Source organism: Diospyros lotus, chromosome 6, assembly GCF_014633365.1.
Source record: "Diospyros lotus cultivar Yz01 chromosome 6, ASM1463336v1, whole genome shotgun sequence".
NCBI lineage: Eukaryota > Viridiplantae > Streptophyta > Magnoliopsida > Ericales > Ebenaceae > Diospyros > Diospyros lotus.
In genome coordinates, this window is record NC_068343.1 from 10,146,835 (window position 1) to 10,171,654 (window position 24,820).

A 24,820-nucleotide genomic window follows, 5' to 3' on the forward strand; every position below is an offset into this window, starting at 1 on the left:
CAACCCGTTTCTGCATTGGGAAACTGGGAACGGAGGTCACGTGACTCACGTTAAGGACTCGTCCCGTACTCCAAAATCTGAACCGTTATCTCCAAAGCTTCGTCGCCGGCGAAGACATTTCGGATGCACCCCTCTTCGTTTGACGATGCAATTGCCAAACCAGGGATTCAAACCGATCATCAATCTAATTAAATTCCACATATCCACGCACTTTATCTCCTCATCTTTTTATTCTGGCGAAAGACGCGCTTTGTCTTGATTGACAAAGATGTTCCCCTGAAGCGAGCAAGATTAATAGCGAATTGCAGTCGTCTATTTTTGCTCAGCTTCAGGCACTTCGCGGACATCCTCGTGCACAACTCATTCAGGTTTCTTAGCAGTACCTTGTTGAACTTATGCGAAGATGAGGAGAAGAAGCCGCCTTTTAGAAACTCCTTCCTTACATTGCTTGTTTTCCAGTACCGCCATAGGTAATGTCATGTATTTGATCAAATTCTTGTAAGTTATCGCATTCCTTGTTCCTTTCTGATCTGGCCTTGAGACTTATATTTGATTTGTGTATTGTGTCAGCTGTTTTTCTCCAGGTGCTTGGGGCTGCTTCGGTTGCGGTTCCGAGTTCCAACTGCTACGCTCTTGACAATTCCAGTCACATTTATGATTTCGTATCCTTGACTATGTAATTCGTTCAAATTACACTGTGAATATCTTACATTTTGGCGACCAGATAGAGCATGGATTTCTAATTTGCAGCGGATGTTACTAGTACAATAATACGTCATAAAATGAGTATTAAAATTTATTTTCTCTTAACTTATTCTCAGAGCAGCTGGATTGGACATGTTTTTGAGTATGATGGGGGGAAGGTAACATCTCGTATGAAATGTTTGCATCTTAATTCAGGAAAAAGAAAAAAAAAGAAAGAAAGAATATTTTGCATCTTTATTGTCCGAATCTTCAATTATAGGATATTTGTACTGGTTTTGATAATCTTTTCCAAAGCTCATGCATGTCATGCACTTTGTCTACTCAGGATTCTGACTTGGCTGTTCGATTTTGTAAGGATGTGGAGAGTAGAGCACATTCGGTATTCATCGATACCATTTTCCCCAACTAGCTTATTGGGATAACGCTTATGTGCATATAAGTTAGTTCTGCTGAAATTACAGATGCAAACAATAAATAGATGAATTGTACTCTAATACCATTCCTGCCTATACTTGTTAAGAACTGTACTGCTGCTACAGATTATTTCATTACCTGCAAAGCTATTAAAGCTTACGATATTTGAAGGTACACAGTTTCTATAATCGCACAAGCTAAACAACAATGATATCTTCACCCCTCTTCTAATCAACGTACAATATCTTAATATACAAATTAACTCACACTTCCCATCAAACTAAGAGATAGAAAAGAAATCCCAGAAAATATGGATACATGATCCCTCAATTTGTGGGATCCCATAAAATATGGATCCTTTGTCCCCATTTCCTACACTCCCCGTCAAGCTATAGAATAGATGTCAATCATTCCCAATTTGCAAATACAGATATCGAAACTTGATTTCTGAAATACTTTGGTTAGAACATCAGTTTCTTGGGACTTGGTAGGAATGTAGGACAAGGCGATAGTCACATTTTTAATCTTTGACTTGATGAAGTCTCTGTCAATCCTCACATGTTTCATCCGATCATGTTGAACTGGGTTATGGACTACACTAATAATTGATTTACTGTCACTAAATAACTTCATAGGACTTGTTACTGGCTTGTTTAAGTCTGTCATCAATCTCTGTATCCAAATGAGTTTACATGTTCCTTGAACTATGGCTCTATACTCTGCTTCTGCACTGTTTCGAGTAACTACGAACTATTTTTTACTTCTCCATGTCACTAGATGACCCCAAACTTTTGTGCAATACCCAATTGTTGACTTGCTATCATCAATAGCTCCTGCCCAGTCTATATCTAAAAAACCAATAATATCCTTGACTCTAGTCTTTTTAAACAATAATCCTTTGTTAGGATTTCCCTTTAAATACCTCAGGATCTAGTTTGCTGCCTCCATGTGCCTTTTTGTGGGAGCATGCATGAACTGGCTTACCAAGCTCACACTAAAGGCAATATTTGGTCTCGTGAGTGATAGGTAGATGAGTTTTCTTACCAAATGCTGATGGCTCTCTTTATTCACTGGAGAATCACTATCTGACACCTTGTGCTTCCAGTTACGCTCCAAGGGCGTACTAGAAGGTTTACACCCAAGTTTTCCTGTCTCTTTAAGTAAATCAAGTGTACTTTCTTTGTGAAATGAAGATCCCTTTGTGACTTCTTGCAACCTCAATTCCAAAAAAGTATCTAAGTTTCCCAAGATCTTTTACCATGAATTCCGCTTGAAGTCTCTTTTTTAGATTTCCAATCTCCATTTCATCATCACCTGTGATCACCATATCATCTACATATGCAATGAGTATTTCTTGTTGTCTTGACTTATTCTTCTTCACAAACAAGTTGTGATCAGCTTGCCCTTAGCTATATCCAAGATCCTTCATAACAGTGCTGAACTGTGTAAACCAAGTCCGAGGTGATTGTTGCAAACCATAAAGGGCATTTTTTTAGCTTACATACCTTATCTGGATTTCCCTTTACTTCAAATCTAGGAGGAACTCTCATATATACTTCCTCTTCTAATGTGCCATTGAGAAAAACATTCTTGATGTTTAGCTGGTGTAGTCTCCAATCTAAATTAGCAGCAATAGACAATAGAACTTTGATTGAGTTAAGCTTGGCAATTGGTGCAAAGGTTTCTTCATAATCAATTCCATAGGTTTGAGTAAAACTTTGTGCTACTAGTCTTTCCTTATATCGTTCTATAGTTCCATCTGGTTTATACTTCACTGAGAAGATCCATTTAATGTCAACTGTTTTCTTCCCTTCTGGTAACTTCATCATCTCCCAAGTCTCATTATCATTTAACACCTTCATCTCTTCTAGCACAGCTTTCTTCCAATTTGGATTTTGAAGTGCCTCTTGAACATTTTTAAGAACACGAATCTCATTAATCTTCGCAACAAAGGTTTTGAAATTTCCTGATAACTTAGTATATGCAACATAATCCGATATAGGATACTTAGAATTTCTCATACAAGACCTTACCCCCTTCCTTATGGCAATTGGAAGATCAATGCTATTAATAGGTTCTTCTTCCTCACAACATGACTCATTTTTCTCATCCTCTTCTTGATTATCCGTCGTAATGGAATCTGCCATCGGTTCATACTCTTGAGTTTGCATTGGAGTCTGTGGTCTCCTAGAGTAAACCAGAATTGGTTTTGGGTCTAAAGTGTTAGATTCTCCCCCTTTACCTATATCACCACTGTTTTTGGACATAGAATCGGATTGGGAAGGAAATGATGAGGAGATCGAAGGAAAATGCTTGAAGAAATTGGGTTCTCAATGTTTGTCTCTTTGAGAATTAATCTCCCCCTGGAGAGAAACATGGGGGTAGAAGGTTTGATATTCGACAAATGAAACATCAAATGAGATCAAGAACTGTTTCATAGAAGGATGATAGCACTTATGACCCTTTTGTGTGGTGGAGTAACCAAGAAAGACACATTTGAGAGCTTTAGGATCAAACTTGCCCCGATTGGGTTGAACATTATGGATAAATACCACACACTCAAACACACGAGATTTAAGAGAATTATGAACTTGAGAGGAAGGAAAGATAGATAACAATGCATTGAGGGGTGTTCAGTATTGAAGGACTTTGGAGGGAATACGATTGATAAGAAATGCTAATGTAAGAATGGCTTCACCCCAAAAAGAGTGTGGAACATGACTATCAAACATGATGGATTGAGCAACTTCCAGGAGGTGACGATTTTTTCTCTCAGTAACCCCATTTTGTTGAGGAGTATACGTACGTGAACTTTGATGAAGTATCCCATATTCTTGGAGATATTCATTCAGTTCATGGGAGAAATACTCTCTACTATTATCTGTTCGAAGAATATGGATATATGGTTGGAAAACATTTGTGACAAGCTTGTGGAATTGTTTAAAAATTGTAGTAACTTCGGATTTTTCTCTCCTCAAGTAAACCCAATATACCTGGGTATGGTCATCAATAAAGGTAACAAACCATCATTCCCCGATTAAATTTAACACTCGTGATGGTCCTCACACATCACTATGAATTAAATGGAATGAAATAGAAGGTTTGTATGTGTGAGGTGGATAAAATGTACGTGTTTGTTTAGCAAGAGTACAATGATCACATCGGAATGATGAATAATCTTTATTAACAAATAGACGAGGGTATTGACGCTTTAGATAAGAGAAACTGGGGTGACCTAATCTATGATGCCACAATAAAACATTGGAATTAGAGAACAAGGAAAAAATAATAGGTAACTTTGGTCTTGAAGGAGAATCAACACCTAACAAGTAATAGAGACCATTTCGCTCTTCAGCATTCCCAATCGTTCTCTCCGATGACAAATCCTGAAAAGGAAAAAACGTTATTAAACAGTTCAAATCCTTGGTTAATTTACTCACTAAAAGTATATTGCACTGCATATTTGGAATATGAAGAATTGAATTCAATTTCAACCCATTAAGTTCTGTATCTCCTCTCCTTGTTGCTATGCACATAAACCCATCTGCTACAGTAATACCAACATTTTCCTTATATGGTTGATAGTTACTGAATCTTGTGTTGGAGCTTGTCATATAGTCTGAAGTACCTGTGTCCACTATCCAAGTATCATATGAGTCTTTATATGACAATAAAGAAACAATACCTTTATGTAATGTAAGCGCTGTAAAGCTAGTAGAAGTTGATGGGACAGTTCTGGAGGCATCTGTCACTGATGAGGAAGTCATCAGTTTTCGAAGAATTTCCATTTGCTCTGCTGTGAATGGTTGAGAGGCTGCACCAGTTGTTATCTCAGCCACATAAGTATTATTTTTCCTCTGACTTCGTGGCTTCCAATATGGGGGCTTGCCATGAATATCCCAACACGTCTTTGGTATGATTAGGCTTTTTACAATGCTCACACCACATCCGCTTGCCTTTTCCAAGAGTTCCTTTTGGATTGTATCACTTTCCTCCTTGTTTATTCTCGCCAAACTTTAACAAACACCTCTTTCAGGTTGGGTAAAGGCTTTGTGCCTAGTATACGTCCTTGAACGTCATCAAATTCTTGATGCACCCCTTGCAAGAAATCAAATATTCAATCTTTTTCTACCATCTTATTGTATAGGACTCCATCATCAGTATACTTCCATTCAATATTGTGAAACAGATCGATTTGTTGCCACAGTTCTGAGAGCGTATTAAAATACTCGGTGACAGATAATGTATCTTGTTGAGTGTTTCAAATCTTAGAGCGAACCTCAAAACTTTGTGATATATCCTCAAGGTCTGAGTACATTTCTTGTACTGTATCCTACACTTTTGCTGTTTGGTAGAACATGTACAAACGCCAAATCCTTTACTCCATCAAGTTTATCAACCATACCATCACAATTGAGTTTTCTGCTTCTCATACAATATAGGCTACATAATTTGATGGATGTGCTGCTGTTGCTCCTGTCAAATATCCCATTTTTCCTTTTTTCTTGATCATAAGCAATACTGGTTGATACCACTCTCTAAAATTGCTTCCGTTCAATTTATGAGAGGTGATTTGTATTGCGGGATTTTCAGAATGACCGGGAACTAAGGATAATTGGGGGTTGGAGACAGTCGAGATACTGGTCGATTCTGTTATGGATGTATTGGAGTTGGTCATTTTATTGGTAATGGTGGTTGCTGGTATGAAATCAGAGGGATGCTGCACACCAGATTTGAGATTGTGAAAATCAAATATGAGGCCAAGGTCTGATAGGCTACCACGAAAGAATGAAGAAGATGATTGGGATAGAAAGAGTAGGTAGCAGTGGCAGAAGTTTGTTGGAGAATCGACGAAGTTAGACTGGGACGAGCAGTGGCCGGCAGTGACGGACTGTGGCTGATGGCGACGATCAACGACGGATAGCGACAAAACCACTGGGATCTGTATGGACTGAGTGAGACGAGTCCAACAGTGGTAACGGTGTTGCGATTGGGGCATCAGAGAGAGAGATCGGAGCAAAAACAATCTCAGTGATGGTGGTGGCAGGTGATGGTGGACAGGCCTTGGTCGTTAATGGCAGAGGCTTGTGGTTTACGCTGTGAGGGAGGTCTGGCGGTGACCTTGTTGTCGGCGATCGGAGAAAGCAATGACTGTGGTTGGAGCAAGGAGACGGCTGCGGAGGACCGACGGGGATGATGGGCTACAGAAGATGGAAGCTGGAGATGAATGCAGCTTCTGGAAACGACGGACAAGAGACCTCTTTTCTTCTCCGCTCTTGGTGCTTGACGGTAGTGGCAGGTTCATCTGCTAGAACGGTGGCAGATCGACGGCGGCTGCGGGTGGCTCTGATACCATATAATTGTACAAGCTAAAAAACAATGATATCTTCACCCCTCTTCTAATCAACCTACAACATCTTATATACAAATTAACTCACACTTCCCATAAAACTAAGAGATAGAAAAGCAATCCCAGAAAATATGGATACATGATCCCTCAATTTGTGGGATCCCATAAAGTATGGATCCTTTGTTCCCATTTCCTACAGTTTCTTTATTTTTAACACTTGAAATATTGCAGTCAACATCAACTGCTTACTGGAGAACTAAAAACACAGCTAAGACTTCAGATTTTAACTTAAATGCATTTATTTTCTTTATTTAATCAAGTGTGGTTTTATTGGATAAGGGACAGAGAGTTTACTTTTCCAAACAAGTTAACCATCTTTTGGACTATAGTAGCATGAGGACTACAAGTCTTGTGTTTATGCGTGATGGTGATTCTAAAATGAGAGTTGGTTCTCAAAAAAGCATCCTTGCCATGCATGAATACATAGACACTATGGGGAAACTAGGGATGTCCCTGCTGCAATTTTCATCCATTCAACTAAAGTAAGAGGTGACAATGTTTCATCATATTTGATTTGCCATAGATAATGCTGATATGAAGTATAGTCAAACATTAAACATTGTCAAAGCTATAAACACTTTAAATGCTTGTGCATTCAGAATATGTTCGAAACAAGTTGTTTGATGTACAAAGCATTTACTTCTTGTTTTGTTGTTAGTTATATTCCTTTAAAATGAAATTGATCAAAATTTGCAGGGCTATGTTGACTTTGGAAGATTTGATCATTTCAACTATTTTGTTGCTGGTTCAGGTCATGCTAGTTTTGTTCAAGTAAGTTGTAATGTAGTATGAGCTAGAATTCATGTAGCCAACCCCTCCTCATGGGATTAAGGCTTGATATTTTGTATGTTGTAATGTAGTATGTTTTGCTTCTTTACAAACTGCAATTCCTTTATTGAAGTAGGTATAGCTGTCGCTGCAGTTCAATTCCCTAACATGACCATCCAGTTTTCTTCTTTTTTGTTTGTTTTAGGAATCCTTTTTGAATGTTCAATATAACCAAGACTTTTTACTTTTGGTCCTTTTCTCATTGATATTCTATACCATCTGCCATATTTTTGGCTCATCATGCATGGGAATATGATTTTTTTTAAAGGAAGAAATGAAAAAGAAATCTAGATGATTGGATAACATATAACATTATGTAACTTCCACAAATGGGGACTTACCGAAAAAAAAAACCTCCACAAAAGGGAGTATTCATTCGAACCATATTACATTTGTTTAAGTCTTGCCATCTTCTTCTTGAAACATGCAGGTTCTCTCCTAAAAAGTACACAAATGTAGTTGCCTAGTTGGCATTTGGTCATATTATCACAAGGTCACAAGCAATAAACCGAGAATATGTGATTTTGTTGATACATGATGAATTGTTTTTGCTTTTAAGAAATTTCAATACAATTCTCTTGTAAGTGTTTGGCTTTCAAATAACTCTAAGAATGTAGCTTGACAAATCTGTGATTTTTTGCTTCCAAATGCTATCTTTATGTTAATTGTAGCACTAACCCTTCCCTCTCAAACTTAAGAATATCTCACCTTTACCTATTTTGCAACGGTAAAGAAGCTAGCTATAAACTATGACATGGGTTGCCAATTTTACTGTTGGAAATTTTTGAGCTATTTTCCAGTAGCTTTATTGGTTAATCTTTTGGAGTATTGCAACCTATGGAACATAATTTTTGTTTTCTGGTTCTCTATGTATCCAGGAGTTCTATGGTGGTGACCTTAGGAATTGTGAGCATACTTATGACAAAATGGGACGTACAGCTCAGGTTAGTTGTGTGATAATTCCTTTTCCTTTTGTTTTGCTTATATGTTTTGTTTTGTTCTTTAGTTTTAGTTTTTTTGTTGTTATTGTTGAAACTCAGTTCATATGTTTTTTCTTACTTTTGGGCAAGCACTCAGATTTTATATACTATTCAGATTCTGAATATGTATAGAAATACAACAACAACAACATTTACCATTCTTAATTCCACTAAGTAAGGTTGGTTACCTGAATTCTAGACTTCTAGGCATCTTTGTCCGTTGCCATATTCACTTTAAGGCCATTATATCCTATGCCATATCCGAGGGTTTCCATTTCCCACCTAGTTTCATTTGGTCTTTCTCTTCCTCCTTTGTGACAGATTTCCTCTATTTCATCCATAGTTGCTTCTATCGGTCTTTTTTCTCACATGCATCGGTCTTGATGACATCTTCTACATTTTATCTTCGTTAGGTGCCACTCTAACCTTATTATATATGATATCATTTATTATTTTTTCTTTTTTTGTATGGTCACACATCTACCATGTCATTCTCATCTTAGCTACACTTGTATTGGCACATGTTAGCTTAACTGCCCAGCATTTTAGGCCATACAATAAAGATGGTCTTATAAGCATTTGATAGAAAACTTTTCTTTTAGCTCTAGAGGGATTTTACAAATAAAATGCTGGACACACTTTCTTTTTGAACAATTGATTCAAAATATTGAAAGTGATATTTTTTTTTTCTTTTTTCTTTTTTTTTTTTTTTGGGGGGGGGGGGGGTGGGAAAAGGGATAACTGTTATTCTAGTGTCACCATATTGGTAACATCATCTGCGCTTCTTTTTACTGAACTTACATTTTACTACTCAGTTTTTGACCTACTTAATTTAAAAATCTCCGTGTTCTAAGTTGTTTCTCCATAATTCAGGTTTATTATTACATATTTTTTTTTGTCACGTCCATCAAGAAATATTGTCTGCAAATAGCATACCCCAAGGCACTTTTTCCTGGATGTACTTTGTGAGTTTATCTATCACAAGAAGAGGTAAGCTCAATATAGATCTTTGATGTAATCCAATTGTAATTGGAAAAGCCTCATTATCTCTTCCATACATGCATACATTTTTGCCTCCTGATATATATTCTAGATAACTTGATTATAAGCAATCCAATCTCCTTTGTTCTCCAACCCCTTCCATAAAAGTTCTCTGGAGAATTTGTGTAGGCTTTTTCCAGTTTATGAATATCATATGTAAATACTTTCGCTTATCTTGTATACATGCAAGTTTGTTAAGCATCCTAATAAGTAGATAGATTTTGTTTGTGCAGCTATCGTAGCTTCTTTTTTTTTTTTTTTTAATAAAATTGCGGTGTGGCTTATTAGTTCGATCCCTCTATAATTTTCACAATTTTGATCATCTCTTTTGTTCCTACAAATAGTCATTAAAGTGCTCTTACCACACTTGTTCGACATCCAGGCATAAAATCAAATCAGTTTTTTGGACCTTAGTTTCTCTCCTTAAGCTCTGCTCAATTATCCTTTCCTAAAGTTTAATAGTGTTGGTTTTGATCTCTTTTTTTTTTTTTTTTAATTGCATTGCGGCTTATTAGCTCGATCCCTCTATAATTTTCATGATGTTGAAAGTCTCCTTTATTCTTATAAATGGACATTAAAGTGCTCTTTCTATACTTGTTCAACATCCTTTTTGATTTAACAATCACATTAAATAATTTCCTTAACTAAAAAATGCCCTCTTCTCCCAGCTTCTATGTTATTTTGTCCAACTGTTTTTCTACTCTCCATCTTCTTCAATACTTGTTTTATTTTGTTTGAACAAATATGTCTATAGAATATGTAATTCCTATCTTCTTTTGAGTTACGAAAATGCCCCAACTTAGCATATGTTTCTCCACCATCATTGAATAATTTCTAGAAATACTCTTTCCATCTCTCCTTGATTGCCCCATCATTTATGAGGGCCTAATGATTTCCATCTTTTCTGCTTTTACCTGGCTCAAATCCCTTGTTTTTCTTTCTCTTGCTTTAGCTAGTTTATGTATATCTCTTTTCCCATCTTTTGTGTTAAGTAGTTGGTATAACTTTTTATAAGCTTTTGACTTTGCTTTGCTAACTTGCTTTTTGCTTCATTTTTTGCTAAAATATACCTCTTTATTTTCTATATTACAACATGTATGAAAAATCTTGTGGCAAGTGCTCTTGGTTTTGATCTTTTCTTGGACCTACTATTTCACCACCAAGACTCTTTTTGGTTTGACACTTTTTCTTTCGACTCTCCTAGAACCATTTTTGCCATATTTTGAATAGCAATAGCCATTTCAATCCACATTTGGTTAGCCTCTTACTCCACAACCCTATCTCTTATCACCCACTTTTTTTCTTAGAAATAGTTTGTTTTTCGCTCTCAAATCCCACCATCCAATTCTTGGATTTCATTTTGTATCATTCTTCTTCTTCCATTTTTGATATGGATGTCAAGAACCATAAGCCTATGTTGAGGAGTTAGGCATTCTCCTGCTCTAACTTTACATCCTTGTAACATAAGCGGTCCACTTGTTTCACAAGCAAGTAATTTATTTGGTAGTTGATAAACCATTTTTATATTCATCCAAGTGTTCATCTTGTTTCTTAAACCTAGTATTAGCTTGATTAGCTCTTCCTATGTCATGGCAAATCCAAAGTAGTTTTGCCCCTCATTATATCTTTTCTCCAAATCCGTAACCATACATCTTTGTACACATTCACTTCTTTGTTTACATGATTATTTAAGTCACATCCTATAATGATCTTCTTCTCTAGGTATTCCTTGTACCAACCCCCCTAAATCCTCCTAAAGTTTTTTCTTTATCTCCTCTCCAACCTTGTGGTGCATATTTGTTAAAATTATGTATAGGAGTACTGCTCAAAATATCCCTCCTTCTGGGTGGTTGAAGGGGACACGCAAATGATGAGGGCTTCTGCATTGTTACTTCATAGCCTATATCTTGAAACTTCATATGTTTTATTGAACAAAGTATAATAACCTAAGTAGAAAACCTTAGGTATCAGCTGAGTTTAGAGGAGAAATCAAAACTCATAGTTTGTATTGAATGTAGAACCTATATTTATACATGTACTATGCTACGTATCTGATCCTAATTTACAGGAGATAGGATACAATCAAAATTTGAATAGGTTACAAAGATAGATAGGATAAGATACAAATTAAACTAAGGTAGCATATCTCCTATATTTTCTCCAATATTTCCGAAACCTTCTTCTTCCTTATCTTCTTAATATTTAATCACTGCTTATCTTTCTTCTATTCAAACAGCCCTGTGTCTTATCACTTCCACATCTTTATCATTTGCTGGATTACTCGGATTCTCAAACCCCCCCCCCCTCAAACTGGTGAACATGTATCTCTCATTCCCAGCTTGCTAATGAGTGATTCAAACCCTAGTCTTAACATGTTTTTTGTGAATACATCTACCTCTTAACTAGCTGTAGGAAGATAGGTTAGTTTTATTCCTCCTTGTTCAATTCCCCTTTGTATAAAACTTCTATCAATCCTGACATATTTCATCCTGTCATGCTGGATGGGGTTATTAACAATGCTTATAGTTGACTTGCTGTCAGTATAAGCTTTGTTGGTAAGGTTAGGGGCATTTGTAGGTCTTCCATTAGTCGAGCCAACCAAATTAACTCGCAAATGCCTTGAGCAATTGCCCTAAACTCTACTTCTACACTATTACATGCCACAACTGATTGTTTCTTGCTCCTCTAAGTGACTAGGTTCCCCCATAGTTTAGTACAAAAGTCCGATGTTGATTGGTTGTCCATCACAGATCCTGCCCAGTTAGCATCAACAAACCCTTCAACCCCTTTAGCATCACTCTTTTGGAATAATAATCCCTTACTTGGCGTCCCATTTAGGTACTTCAAAATGTGATAAACTGCAACTAAATATTGTTGAGTGCATGAATTGACTCACAATACAACATAGGCAATATCTGGGCAAGTGAGAGAAAGATAAATCAGCTTCCCAACCAACCTTTGATACCTCCCTTTATCAACAGGAGGATCACTATCATTTATCTAGTATTTCTAGTTTCTTTCAAGAGGTGTATACATTGGCTTGCATCCCAACATCCCTGTATCTTTTAGGAGATCAAGGGTATATTTTCTTTGTGAGATTAGAATATCTTGTTTGCTCCTAGCCACTTCCATTCTCAGAAAGTACTTCATGGTCCCCAAGTCTTTAACCTCAAATTCATCCCTTAATCTCTGTTTTAGTGCAACAATTTCTTGAATATCATCACCGGTAATAATTATATCATCTATATATACAATCAAAATAGATCTTTTCCCATTAGCTGGATGCTTAGTAAATAGTGTATGATCAGCTTCACTTTGTTTGTACCCAAACTTTGTAAGTGATGAGCTAAATTTCTTAATCCATCCTCTTGGGGATTGTTTTAATCCATAGAGAGATCGATATAGTTTGCATACCTTGCCAACACTTTCTTCTTTCTCAAATTTAGGTGGAATCTTCATATAAACTTATTCTTCCAATTCCCCATTTAAGAAAGCGTTTTTTATATCAAGCTGAAATAATTCCTAATCCAGATTCATAGCAAGAGACATCAACACCCTTATGGAATTTAATTTTGCTACAGGAGCAAAAGTCTCCTCATAGTTTATCCCATGGGTTTTAGAGTACTTTTGGGCCACCAATCTTGCTTTGTACCTGTCTATGCTCCCATCTGACCTGTATTTGATAGTAAAAACCCATTTGCATCCTACAATTTTCTTGTCCTTGGGGATATTCTACAATATCCCATGTGTGGTTGCCAATAAGAGCCTTCATCTCCTCCATAACAACTTCCTTCCACTTTGTATCGTTCAAAGCCTCCTGAATATTTTGTGGAACAACCACTCCATCAATGATTGTGGTAAAGGCCCTGAATTGTGAAGACAATTTAGAGTATGTTAAAGTAATTAGAGATGGGATACTTAACATGGGACCTTACCGCCTTTCGAATAGCAATAGGAATGCCCAGATCACTGTTAGGTGTGTTCCTCACTTGTTGGACCATTCTCTGGTTCTAACAATTGGCTAAGTTGAGGAGAAGGACATTTGGGTCTCCTGGAGTAAACCTTTATGGGTTTTTCTGAATATAATCTTCCTCCTGTACTAGTCATATGTAGCTTAGCTAATTGGATGGGTTGGTGGACTAGTGAAGGGTTAGGAGAGGTAGTGGAGTCAATGCTGGCTGATTCAAGTTGTTCTAATTTTGCTGCTTGGGGATGATCAGCTGTAGTAGTTTGGATCAGATCAATATTTAAAGGGGGTGAAACAATAGGGAGAGAAATAGGCATTGATACTATAGGATGCCAATGGCTTTCTTCCCTTTGGAAAGAGGTACTTGGGTAATAGAATTCATTTTCAACAAATGTTACATCAAAAGAAACAAAAAACTTTTGTGAGAGGGGACAGTAACATTTGTATTCTTTTTGAGTAGGAGAATAGCCAATGAAAATGCATTTGAGGGCCTTTGGTTCAAGTTTGTGACGGTTAGGATTGGTTTGATGAACATACACAATGCAACCAAAGACTTTAGGGGAGAGTGAGCTTAGGATTTGAACATTAGGGAAAATGGTCATGTGATTGTGCAAGGGAGTCTGGTAGTTGAGGACTATAGAAGGTAGCCGATTGATCAAGTAAGAGGTTGTTAGAACAACTTCTCCCCAATACCTGTTAGGAATGGAACTAGTAAACATTAAGGAGTGAGCCACTTCAAGTAAATGGCGATTTTTTCTCTCAGCTACCTTATTTTGCTGAGGAATGTAAGGGCAGGTGCTTTGATGAAAAATCCCATGGGTGGTGAGGTATTGGGTAAAAGGATAGAAAAAATACTCACGGCCATTGTCAATCCTAAGGATACAAATAGATGACTGAAACACATTAGGAATTAGCTTGTGAGAGCTTTGAAAAATAGCACATACCTCAGATTTTTCTTTCATGAGATATACCCAATAAACCCTATTGTGGTCATCAATGAAGGTGACAAACCATTAGGCACCGGACAAACTTGGAATTCTTGTTGGTCCCCAAATGTCTCTATGTATCAAATAAAATGGTTTGGAAGGTGTGTAAGGATGAGCTTGATAAGTGCTGTGTGTTTGTTTGGCAAGAATACAATGTTCACACTAAAACACTATTTTCTCTTTATTAAGGAATAAATTTGGATACAAACGTCTTAGATATGAAAAGCTTGGATGACCAAGGCGTTTGTGCCATAACAAAATTTCAAAATTAGAACTAACAGTAAGGGAAAACTTATGTGGTGACTGATTAGGAGGAGCCTTGTTTTCTGAAATCCAATAGAGCCCCATCATTTTCCTTAGCATTACCAATCATCTTCCTCGAGGATTGGTCCTAAAAAATACAATGAGAAGGAAGGAAGATTACAATGTAATCCACGTCCTTACTTAATTTGCTAACTGACATCAAATTACACTTCAAATTTGGCACATATATGACAGATTTAAGTTGCAAACCATATACATAGACATTCCCTTGCCCCATAACTAAAGACATAGTACCTTCTGCCATTAACACTGCCAATTCCTTATCTCTAGGCTGAAATTGCTTAAATGTATGATCAAATGCACCAGTGTTTACAATCCAGCAACTTCCATTAATTTTTCTAGTTAATAAGGAGTATTTCAGATTACCTTTTTGGGCCACAGATACTGAGGGATTGGTGGCTGAGGTATTTGAATCCTTTGTAGGATGAGTACCACTCAATAGCTTTCAGTAGTTAGATTCAAACTTATACCTTTTTCAGGTGTAGGAGCAATTATTGTGGTATAGGCTGGCCTTTCTTTCTCTCTTTTATTCCTTGGCTTCCAATTTGCTGGCTTCCCATGTAATTTTCAGCCAGTCTCTTTTGTGTGATAGGGCTTATTACAGTGCTCACACCACTATTTATCCCCAGGATTCTCTTCTTGTTTGGCTGTAGCAAGGGCAGAGCTTGCACTTGGTTCTGCTGCTATAAGCATCACACGTTTTCTGCTTTCTTCCCTTCTAACTTCTGCAAACACTTTCTGGAGGGATGGAAGTGGTTTGGTGCCAAGTAGGCGGCCACGTACCTCATCTAAGTCAGCATTGAGTCCTTGGAGGAAGTCAAAATCCTTTTTTTTTTTCTAGCATCTTGCTATATTTTTGGCTGTCAGTAGAACACTCCCACTTTGGATCATAGAAAAGATCCATCTCTTGCCATAATTCCATCAAGGTATTATAGTATTTAGTAACACCAAGATTACATTGTTTAATGGTTCGAATGGAAAATCTGATCTCAAAACACTGAGCTGTGTTTTCAAAATCAGAATATATTTCCTGGACAGCCTCCCACACTTCCTTAGCAATCTTATAGAAGAGATATGTTTGACCAATCTTTGGCTCCGTTGAGTTTATAAGCCAAGCCATGATTATCAAAGTCTCTGCCTCCCATCTTTGATAGTCCGTTGTATCCTTCGGTGGAGTTGAAATAGCTCCTGATAGACAGCCAAACTTAGCGTTGCCTTTAATTACCAACATAACAGATTGAAACCACTCCTGAAAATTTCTTCCGTTCAATCTATGTTAAGTAATCTTCAAGGGATGGCTATCAGTTGATAAAGAAACAGACGGAATTGCTGCAGGTTGTGAGTTTGAACTGAGTGAGGACTCTGCAGTTGTATGAACTGCATTCTCAGGGTTAGAGGCGGCCATAGTGTCTGGATATTCGGCTAGGTAGAATCGAGCTCTAATACCATGAACAAAGTATAATAACCTAAGTAGAAAACCTTAGGTATGAACTGAGTTTAGAGGAGAAATCAAAACTCATAGTTTGTATTGAATGTAGAACCTGTATTTATACATGTACTATGCTACGTTTCTGATCCTAATGTACAGGAGATAGGATACAATCCAAATTTGAATAGGTTACAAAGATAGATAGGATAAGATAAAAACAAAACTAAGGTAGCATATCTCCTATATTGTCTCTGATATTTCCGGAACCTTCTTCTTCCTTATCTTCTTAAGATTTAAGCACTGCTTATCTTATTTTTCTTCTATTCAAACAGCCCCGTGTCTATCACTTCTGCATCTTTATCATTAGCTGAATTACTCGGATTCTCCAACATGTATCAATTAGTTTCTATATCATCTTTTCCTGTTTGCCTTGCAGGTCAACATCATATGTGGAAATTGCTCAGATAGATACTGTAAAGGTATATGAGCATGCTTATTTAAAAAGTTTCAAGTTGGTCTGTTAGGACGTAATATCAAACATTTTCAATTTGAGCAGTTGAAAGTCTCAATGTTGTTTTGAATTTTTTTTTTTTTTTTGATGTGCAAGTTAAATTAGCAGACTTTGATAAAGATACAATTTCAACATGGTGATTGGTGAACAACTATTACAGTATGTTATTATTATTTTTTGAATAATAATTGTGAACAACTGTTACAGTATGTTGGATTCTTTTTCTCTTGATAAGTTACACATATTGTGGTTCTGACTAATCTGTATGACTTGCTAAGCAATGTCAATTAATACTGTGTTGATTTTGTTATTAAATCATCAAAACAATTATTGACACTTGGAGCATAACGAAAAGTGACTTTGTTGTCCAGTACTTTCTTTCTAGAAATATGATATGTATTATGTGTAATAGATTTCTCCTATGTGTCTTTTGATTATCTGTTGGTAGTTAATTTTCCCTAAAGTTTTAAGGAGGGAACAGTTATTAGCCTTAAGACATCTGGGTCAAATCTTAACATAACCTTTATCTGGTGGAAGAAAAATGGAGCTTGTACACTGTATATATGAGGGCCTGCAGTATATTTTCAGTCTGTGCAATGGCATCCCTGTTGAATTCTAGGCTTAAAACAATGTGTTTTTCAAGGTAAAAAAACTGTACACAATCCAGCTGGTTGTTCAGATGGATTATCTTTCTGCTTTACAAAGCTTGATTCTGGAAGAGTTGTACTGGTTCAGTTCAGTTCACATGGCAAAACTGTCCTGCATGTAGTAACCCTATTCTTCTTCTTGTTCTGGTTTTCATGCTTGTTATTCAGTACTTGGTCAAACAAAAAATGATAACCAGAACAACAAAAAGAATGATTAAAAAAGGGAAACTCTGAAAGCTTTAGATGTGTTTCAAGAAGTGAAAAAATTGAATACATTGTACATATTGAATCTAATGGTTTCAGAGACTAGAAAGGAATTCAAATTATTTTTACTGGTATATTGAACAACTTTTTCCTTGCAAGAAATTAAAGACCAGATGAGCCCACGTGTCAAAACGTGAACCTTATATGAGCTTGAAGTTTGAGGGAAGGGTTTCTCTTTTAGCATTCTTCTTATGCCCAACATGTACTGAGGGCCTCAAGTCCAGTCTTTTTTTGGGGCTTCTATAACTATTTAAACATGTAACTTTGTATGCACTTCATGGCAAGTAACTAGGTATTGAGGGTTTTGTTTATAAATATTGGCCGCTGGAGTTTCTTATCCACGGCATAAGCCAGTGAAGTTATTTCTGGCTTGCTGATTATTTAACAAATACTGCTTGCCACTAAAGGTGGCTCAATGGGTTGCTTCTTTTTCTTCTTCTTAAGTGTCAGTAATGTTAAACTGCCTGAAGGATGGGAGCCTTGTACAAAGGAGATGATGTATACTTGTGAACTTACTGAGTATGTGAATTTCCTGTTCTTTTTTCTTTCTTCTAGGTGCAAGTGTGCTACTTTCATATAGTACTGCTGAGGATAGCCTGTTATTGTGTTTGACAATTTTATGTTTCCCTTTTTTGTGACTCTATTAATCAACATGTCTCATTTATGACCACAGATAGATGATAAGGCTGTTGGGTGAAGAGAGTTTGTTGTGACTGTAGTCGTTTTGTCCTTTTCCCGTCTGAAGATTTATTGTTTTTTTTTTTTCACTCTAAAAATCATTGCCATGTCTCAGGTGAACTTGGATGCATATGCAATGTCACATACGAGTCAACTTGCAGGTCTTTCTGAACAAAGGCTCTTTTTTTTACATTTTAAACTTGTTGCCTTGTTGCTTTGTGCTGATCTTGGTTAACTTCTCAATTCAGTGACTCATATTAAATCCATATATATAGTAACAAAAAAAGAAAACTTGTAATGTATTCCACTAATGTAGAAAGTTGAACCTTTATGAGGGTATGTTCTTGCATATTGAAATTGCTGAATGGATGTTAACAGAACTAACATGTAGTGGAGTTTCATTCTGTGATTGAGAACACTTACTATGTTTTGCTACTTGTCTTGAATTGTGATGTATAGCATGATAAAGACATCATCTTTACTATGGTATCTTGCAAGTGATGATTGCATCATCAAAACCGTCTTCTCTGAAAAATGTTGCTACTTGCCTTGAATTGTGATGTTGCATGTTAAAGACATCATCTTTACTATGGTATCTTGCATGTGATGATTGCATCATTGAAACTGTTTTCTCTGAAAAATGTTAAGGTAATAAAGATAATTTGTTGTTATTGCTATGTAGATGGCAACGTGATTTATTCAGCAGATAACTTGCATTGCTGCTTTTTGACTAGTTTTGTGGACTATCATAATCTGTCAATTACTAAGAGCAAATGCATACCTATTCAAGGAGGTGTGCCCTATGCTATTACCAAAATTTTCATTTTAAGGCTTGTAAAGGTTTAGTTCTCTTGTATCAAAATTTCAGAGCATATTTTCGTATTAATTATTCAATCATTTTTGAAATCTGTGTTTGTGGTACTTGAACATGAATGTTTGAGCCTTTTGATCTCTATTGGTGGTAGTTGGTGATACATACAAGAGTTTAGGTGCAAATAGGGTTGTGTAATGTGACATGAATGGCTTTATTGGAACAAAAATCTCAAAAGAATATTGAAAAATGGGTGTTAAGAGGATGTGGTGGCAATTCACAAGTGCTAGTGTTATTTACAGATAGCTTAATGCTACGTTATAGATTGGACCATTTGACATTTCAGTGTCGAAAATAAATGCTTGAGCGCTTTGATCTCTATTTTGTTACAGTCAGTTCAATACGAACTTTTGCATGTAGGAGTACCTAATTTTAGGAAATTTGAAAAAAAATAAAATTACATTGAGTATTTCTACATTTCTGATAGTCCACATGCGTGACAATTTACAAATGCTGGTTTAATTACAGGTTGCTTAATGCTAAGATATATATCTCATAGACAATGCTTAATTTTTGGCAAATTACATTGAAGTTTTTCCATCTAATTTTCCATATGCTCTAATGTTAACTGCAGAGTTCTAGTTGAACTTGCCATTGCATGTGAGAAACAGGGCCCACAAGTGTTTGAAGGGTTCACAGTTGGTTTTCACCCACGGTCTTGGGAGCTTGTAAGCAATCCTGTTGCTCTTGCTAAACAAATCTAGTTTGTGCTTACAAAATTATTAGTTGATTAATAAATTGCTCTTTGCATATTTTTAGGTTTACAATGGCTTGACTCAAATGGGTTATGAGAAATCTCATCATGAATTTAGGTACAGCATATGCACTTTGATTTCTTTTTTTTTTTTCCGGGTTTTTTCTGCTTTTTCATCAATGTTTATAGTGAATACTTTTGATTTATTTCCAACATTAAGGGTGTGTTTGATAGCATTTAATTGAAAAAGAAAACATTTTCCAACTTGCATGGAAAACAAACACCCCCCCCCCCCAAATGGAATTTTTCATGGAAAATAAGCCAAAACATGCTTTAATGGTTGTATCATGGAATTCAATTCCATAAAAAATGCAGTGTGTCAAACAGAAAAAATGAAATTCAATTTCTTGGATGTGACATTTTCCATGGAATTTTCATGCTATCAAACGGGCCCTAAGCTTACTTGTATGGGTATTTGCTTGAAAACGAACCTTTTATCTCTGCTTCAGGAAATTCAGCAGTTCTAAACCCACTTGCTGCTAGGTAAGGAAGATGATGGCAATTAGCTGTGGTGGGAAGATGAACCTTTTGGGAAGCACCTTAGCTAGACTTAAATAGGTTAAATTGAACTCTATTGCAGAAGCAATTGTTTTGAACTTAAAACAGATTTCCTTCTTTTCCCCGTGTTTTTATGGCTTCTTTACATGGCAAAATGACAGTGCCTAAGGGTTTAGCAATATGGTTTAAAGCGTACAAAGGGTGGGGGGTCTGTTAGGGATCTGATTCTTGTTCACTTGGGAACAGACATATTTCACCAGTGCCAGGTCTTTGTCATCTAGTGAAATCATAGAATTTCCACTTTTTTATAAATGAAAAACAACCCTATACATATGAGCATTTTCATTGCCCCCACACTACCTTGATTTTTTTCTACTGAACCCTTATTTGCAGCCAAGAGATCTGAATTGTATATTTTGACTAGTTTGCACATTTCAAGTGCATGCGCATGCCCACTTCCTATTGATTTCACCAGATTTTTAGGCAAATTTCATTTGCCCACATCTCTGTTGATTATTTAATTAATAATAACACTGGATGTTAAATTTTTGCATTTGCAGTTTCAAAACTGAACAGACCCATGTGGCCCTTTACATGACAGCAATTGCTTCACTTTCAACTTTAGTGCAAAAACCAACTTTTAAGGTATCAGCCTCTTCACAGAGGCTCTACTATGCTGTTGTTAGATGCTTATGTACTGGTTGTTTAAAAAGATCTACAGGATAAATGCATTTTGCATGGTCAGGATCCTTCGGAAAAATAATGTTTTTCTACTTCCCCCTTTTCTAGATCTCCCCAGAACATGGCCTTGAGGTTAAGTTATCAGGCTCAGGGGCGAGTGGGAGACCACCAACAACTTTGTCGCCAACAATATTGATGGTGGATTGGAGATGTATGGATTGCATTAACAATAAGAGCTGAGGATGTATTTGTGCCAATATTTGTTTTGGATTTATTTCTGAAAGTTTTTATCTTCTGAACTTCAAGTCCTACTTTTCAGGTGAGAAGGCCCGCAATACTCCATATGAAGTTGAGATAACTATCCCAGTTAAGGGTTATGACTCAATCCAGTTTACTCTTACAAAGATGTGTGGTAAGAATGATACTGCTCACGTGGGATAATTGCTCTCTCTCTCTCTCTCACACACACACACACACACACACACGTACACACAAACATAGCTAACTTCTGGGTGGCTATGTTGTGTAAAACCATTTACCCATGCTTGTCTGACTTTTTATAGTTTCTCTAGGTCCAATTATGGTACAGTTAAGTTGTGAATTCTTTAGGAAGAAATGGATCTGTTATCGAACTTTTGTACCGTTAATGCAGGATATACTTCTCCACTGCCAACAGAAAACTAGCCTGCGGCTTTCTTTGGCTAGTTCAAATTTGCTTCTGGAATCCAATAGTTTGTTCTTATGCTATTTTTCTTTCAAATTTGTTCTAGCTTCTCTGCCTTTGATATTTTTCTGAATCAAGTTCAAGCATTGAAGTACAATCTCACATCATTTGGGTCATGATACATAAGTATTTAGTTGAAATAACTTAGCCCAAGGGATTGGTCAGCATCATTGTTGTTCTACGCTGGTGATCCTGATCCACTAAGTTGTTCTCATCTTATGTACTGGGGGGGGTTTCTTTTTAGAGTTTTCTGTATTATTTTTGTATAGGAGTTTTTAAATTTTACATTTTCTTCCCTTTATGGTTCCATTCAGGCTTTGTAGATGTGCATTTGTTTTAAGGGCTTGTAGATTGATGTATCCCATTAGAATCAGGTGCATTTGTTAGTTGCTTGTGCATTCCAACATTCATCTTTCTCCTTCAGAGATATTTTTATTCTTATCCCGAGAGGGCTGAAAAGCGATTGTTTCTTTCTTCATTAATGCTAATCCTTGCTGGAGGTGTAATGTAAGTTTATTTGTAATACAATAACTTGTAGTGACCCTCTTATTGCCTCTTACTTCTCTCTCTCTCTAGAGAAGTAGCTGCATCTTCCTTTGCATCATGGCTTAGAGTTTCTTTTTATCTCTCTAATCTTGATCAGGCATGTCTGGAGAAGCAACCATATTCTTGGTTTCTCTGAGTCCTGAGTTCTGTATGCAGCTTGACTATTTATTATCCTCTCGCATAAATTCTAATTCTTGATACATATGAACATCTGATATAGATTTCTCAAGAACTTACCTGACCTGAATGATGATTGAATTTCTGATCAACACAAGCCTTTCTCACTGTAAAAAGATTTGTTATAAATAATGCTTCCTAACAGTTTTAAACTCAATTTATAATCACCTGCCTGCCTATGCTAGATACTTGATTCGCAAATGATGGTCTAGGATGCTAGGCAATTAGGAGTAACCAGTTGCATGGCTTGTTTGGAATTTGCAGAATACATACAACATAAAGAGGGCGAGGCAATGCACGGATGGGCTATATTTGGAGTAATATCTTGCACGTATGCCAAATTTTTAACTTCTTATTTGAACCTTGTAAAAGATCTCTTTTGACCTATATATGTTTGTTGTATGAGAACTTATTTTGCTGTGTTGCATACATCATATCTTGTTGACACTGTTTTCAAATTCAATCCTGAGATGTGGATCTTCTTGTGTTTTTAGTTTAGCAGTAATATATAATTCCAAGTTCATCTTCTGAATTTATATTCCTTTTTATAATTTGTATAAAATGAAATGCTGTAACTTTCCATTTACTGACCTGTTATTTTCTATTTTGGTTAATTATGATGGTTTTATTTTCTGGTATGTTAAACCGTCGTCATCTGGAACAGGTTGATTGTTTCTACAACGTTGTTCTGTTCTGGAGGATTTGTCTACAACACACAAGTGCAGAACCGGGTAGATTTTTCTTAGAAGATTGAATAATACTTGTATTTTCTATGCTGTTATCAAGAGATAACTGTGGTTATTAATCTGTTATATATTGCATGCAGCATGGCCTTGATGCGCTGCCAGGCATGACAATTGTATCTGCATGTTTAGAAACAGTGAGTGAACTTTGCAGCATTTATTTTTAAGATCTAAGATCTTGAGGACTTTTAATAGTTTAAATTTATGTGAGATATTACGCAAATACCAATTGCCAAATGGTGGGATAAAAATAATGTGGTGTCTTTTATTTTATCTGCCAATTGAATATTAGACCTGTTTGGTAGCCAAAGCGGGAAAGGGTTAGAATTTGTTGGTTTCTAAAACAAAATTGTTTCGTAATCATGATGGACAGTTAATGATGCAGGCCTACTGAATTACTAATGCTATTTTTATATCTTCTTTCTCCAATAAATCCGTCTGTGCATGGTTGTCAAAGTTATTATCTTTTTGACCTCTGATAAGTTGTATTCAGTTTATTATAATGAGACTACAACCCATAAAAAGGTATGGGCATTTTCATTGTCAAAAGCAATCATGGAGTTAGTTAATTTAGTAGCTTATCATAGGTATGGCCATGACATGAGCTTTTACTCTATTGGTATGAACTTGATTTGGTCGAGTAAAGGTCATATGCTCCAGCATTTTCTTGAAGTGTATTACAAAACAAAAGCATAACAAAGGAAAAAAATAAACAATTAAGTTAATTACTAGTAACTACGAGAGCATTTGTTTTTGGCCATTTTGGCTGACTCAAATTCTAGGCATAGCTGGGCATAACTAAACATTTTGGTTTTGAGCTGGTGGAAAAGCAACATTTAGCATCTTTGCTCTTTACGTACTCAGTTGCAATTTTTCACCTTGTTTTAGTTGATTTTCTTTGGAAGATGTCCCTAGAAGACTCTAACAATTTGCTCTGTTTTGGGATGAACAAAATTCAGGTGAGCAAAGGAGGGCACAACTATTCTCATCAAGAAGACATTAATAGCCCTTTTGTCAATCAAGTCTCTTGGGAACGTCCGCCTGTGCCTGCCCAAGGACCAAGGAGAACAACAAACGAAAGAAGATATGGTGCAATTTGAACTCGTGGCATTTGCTGATCTTCACTCTTCCAAATGCTGTACTTAAAAAGTGTCATCAGAGATAAGACCCATACAAGATGGGGCTTTCTTTTGAGGAAACAAGTACGTTTGGATAGTTATTCTGACAATATAGGAAATTCTCTTCTTCCTTATCATCTACATTTCATCTCTGCTCGAGGAGATACAGGTATGCCTTCTCTTGGTGGGGTACAACAACATGGTAAAAACCCGGTTTTGTAGATTGAAAGATATGTGCTGTTGTAATTCACCGCTAGTTGACGTGCAATTTTCTCAACAGGTAGGAGCACTTTCTTCGTATCTCTTATCTGATAACAGATAGAAACACATCTAAAACTATATTGGTTGCTACAAGTAATTATAAACGTCACATTCTTTATGTTGTTGCTTGGTTGACGCTTGAAATTATTCTACGCGAAATATCATTTGTCTGCTGAACACCATAGTTCTCTTGTGGCATGGTGTTCTCTTTTTTTGTTTTAGGAATTTTATGCTGGCTTTAGGGAAAATGTTATGATATTATG

The 24,820-nt window shown here is 36.4% G+C and overlaps 1 protein-coding gene across 2 annotated transcripts; it reads left to right on the top strand.

Moving 5' to 3' along the window:
* The first annotated feature begins 15 nt into the window (after positions 1-15).
* On the top strand, positions 16-24,675 carry LOC127804011 (uncharacterized). Of its 2 annotated transcripts, XM_052340715.1 has the most exons (17): positions 18-470; positions 571-662; positions 822-863; positions 1,031-1,084; positions 7,226-7,300; positions 8,236-8,301; positions 16,521-16,563; positions 18,300-18,345; positions 19,630-19,723; positions 19,815-19,867; positions 20,868-20,952; positions 21,097-21,199; positions 21,308-21,400; positions 22,700-22,766; positions 23,100-23,166; positions 23,262-23,315; positions 24,138-24,675. In XM_052340715.1, exons 1-17 carry the CDS (start codon positions 404-406, stop codon positions 24,276-24,278), a joined length of 1,242 nt encoding a protein of 413 aa, XP_052196675.1. In that variant the 5' UTR covers positions 18-403; the 3' UTR covers positions 24,279-24,675. The 2 variants fall into 2 exon arrangements, with proteins under 2 accessions (XP_052196676.1, XP_052196675.1); XM_052340716.1 differs by lacking the exon at positions 1,031-1,084 and having other exon boundaries at positions 16-470.
* The last annotated feature ends 145 nt before the right edge of the window (positions 24,676-24,820 follow it).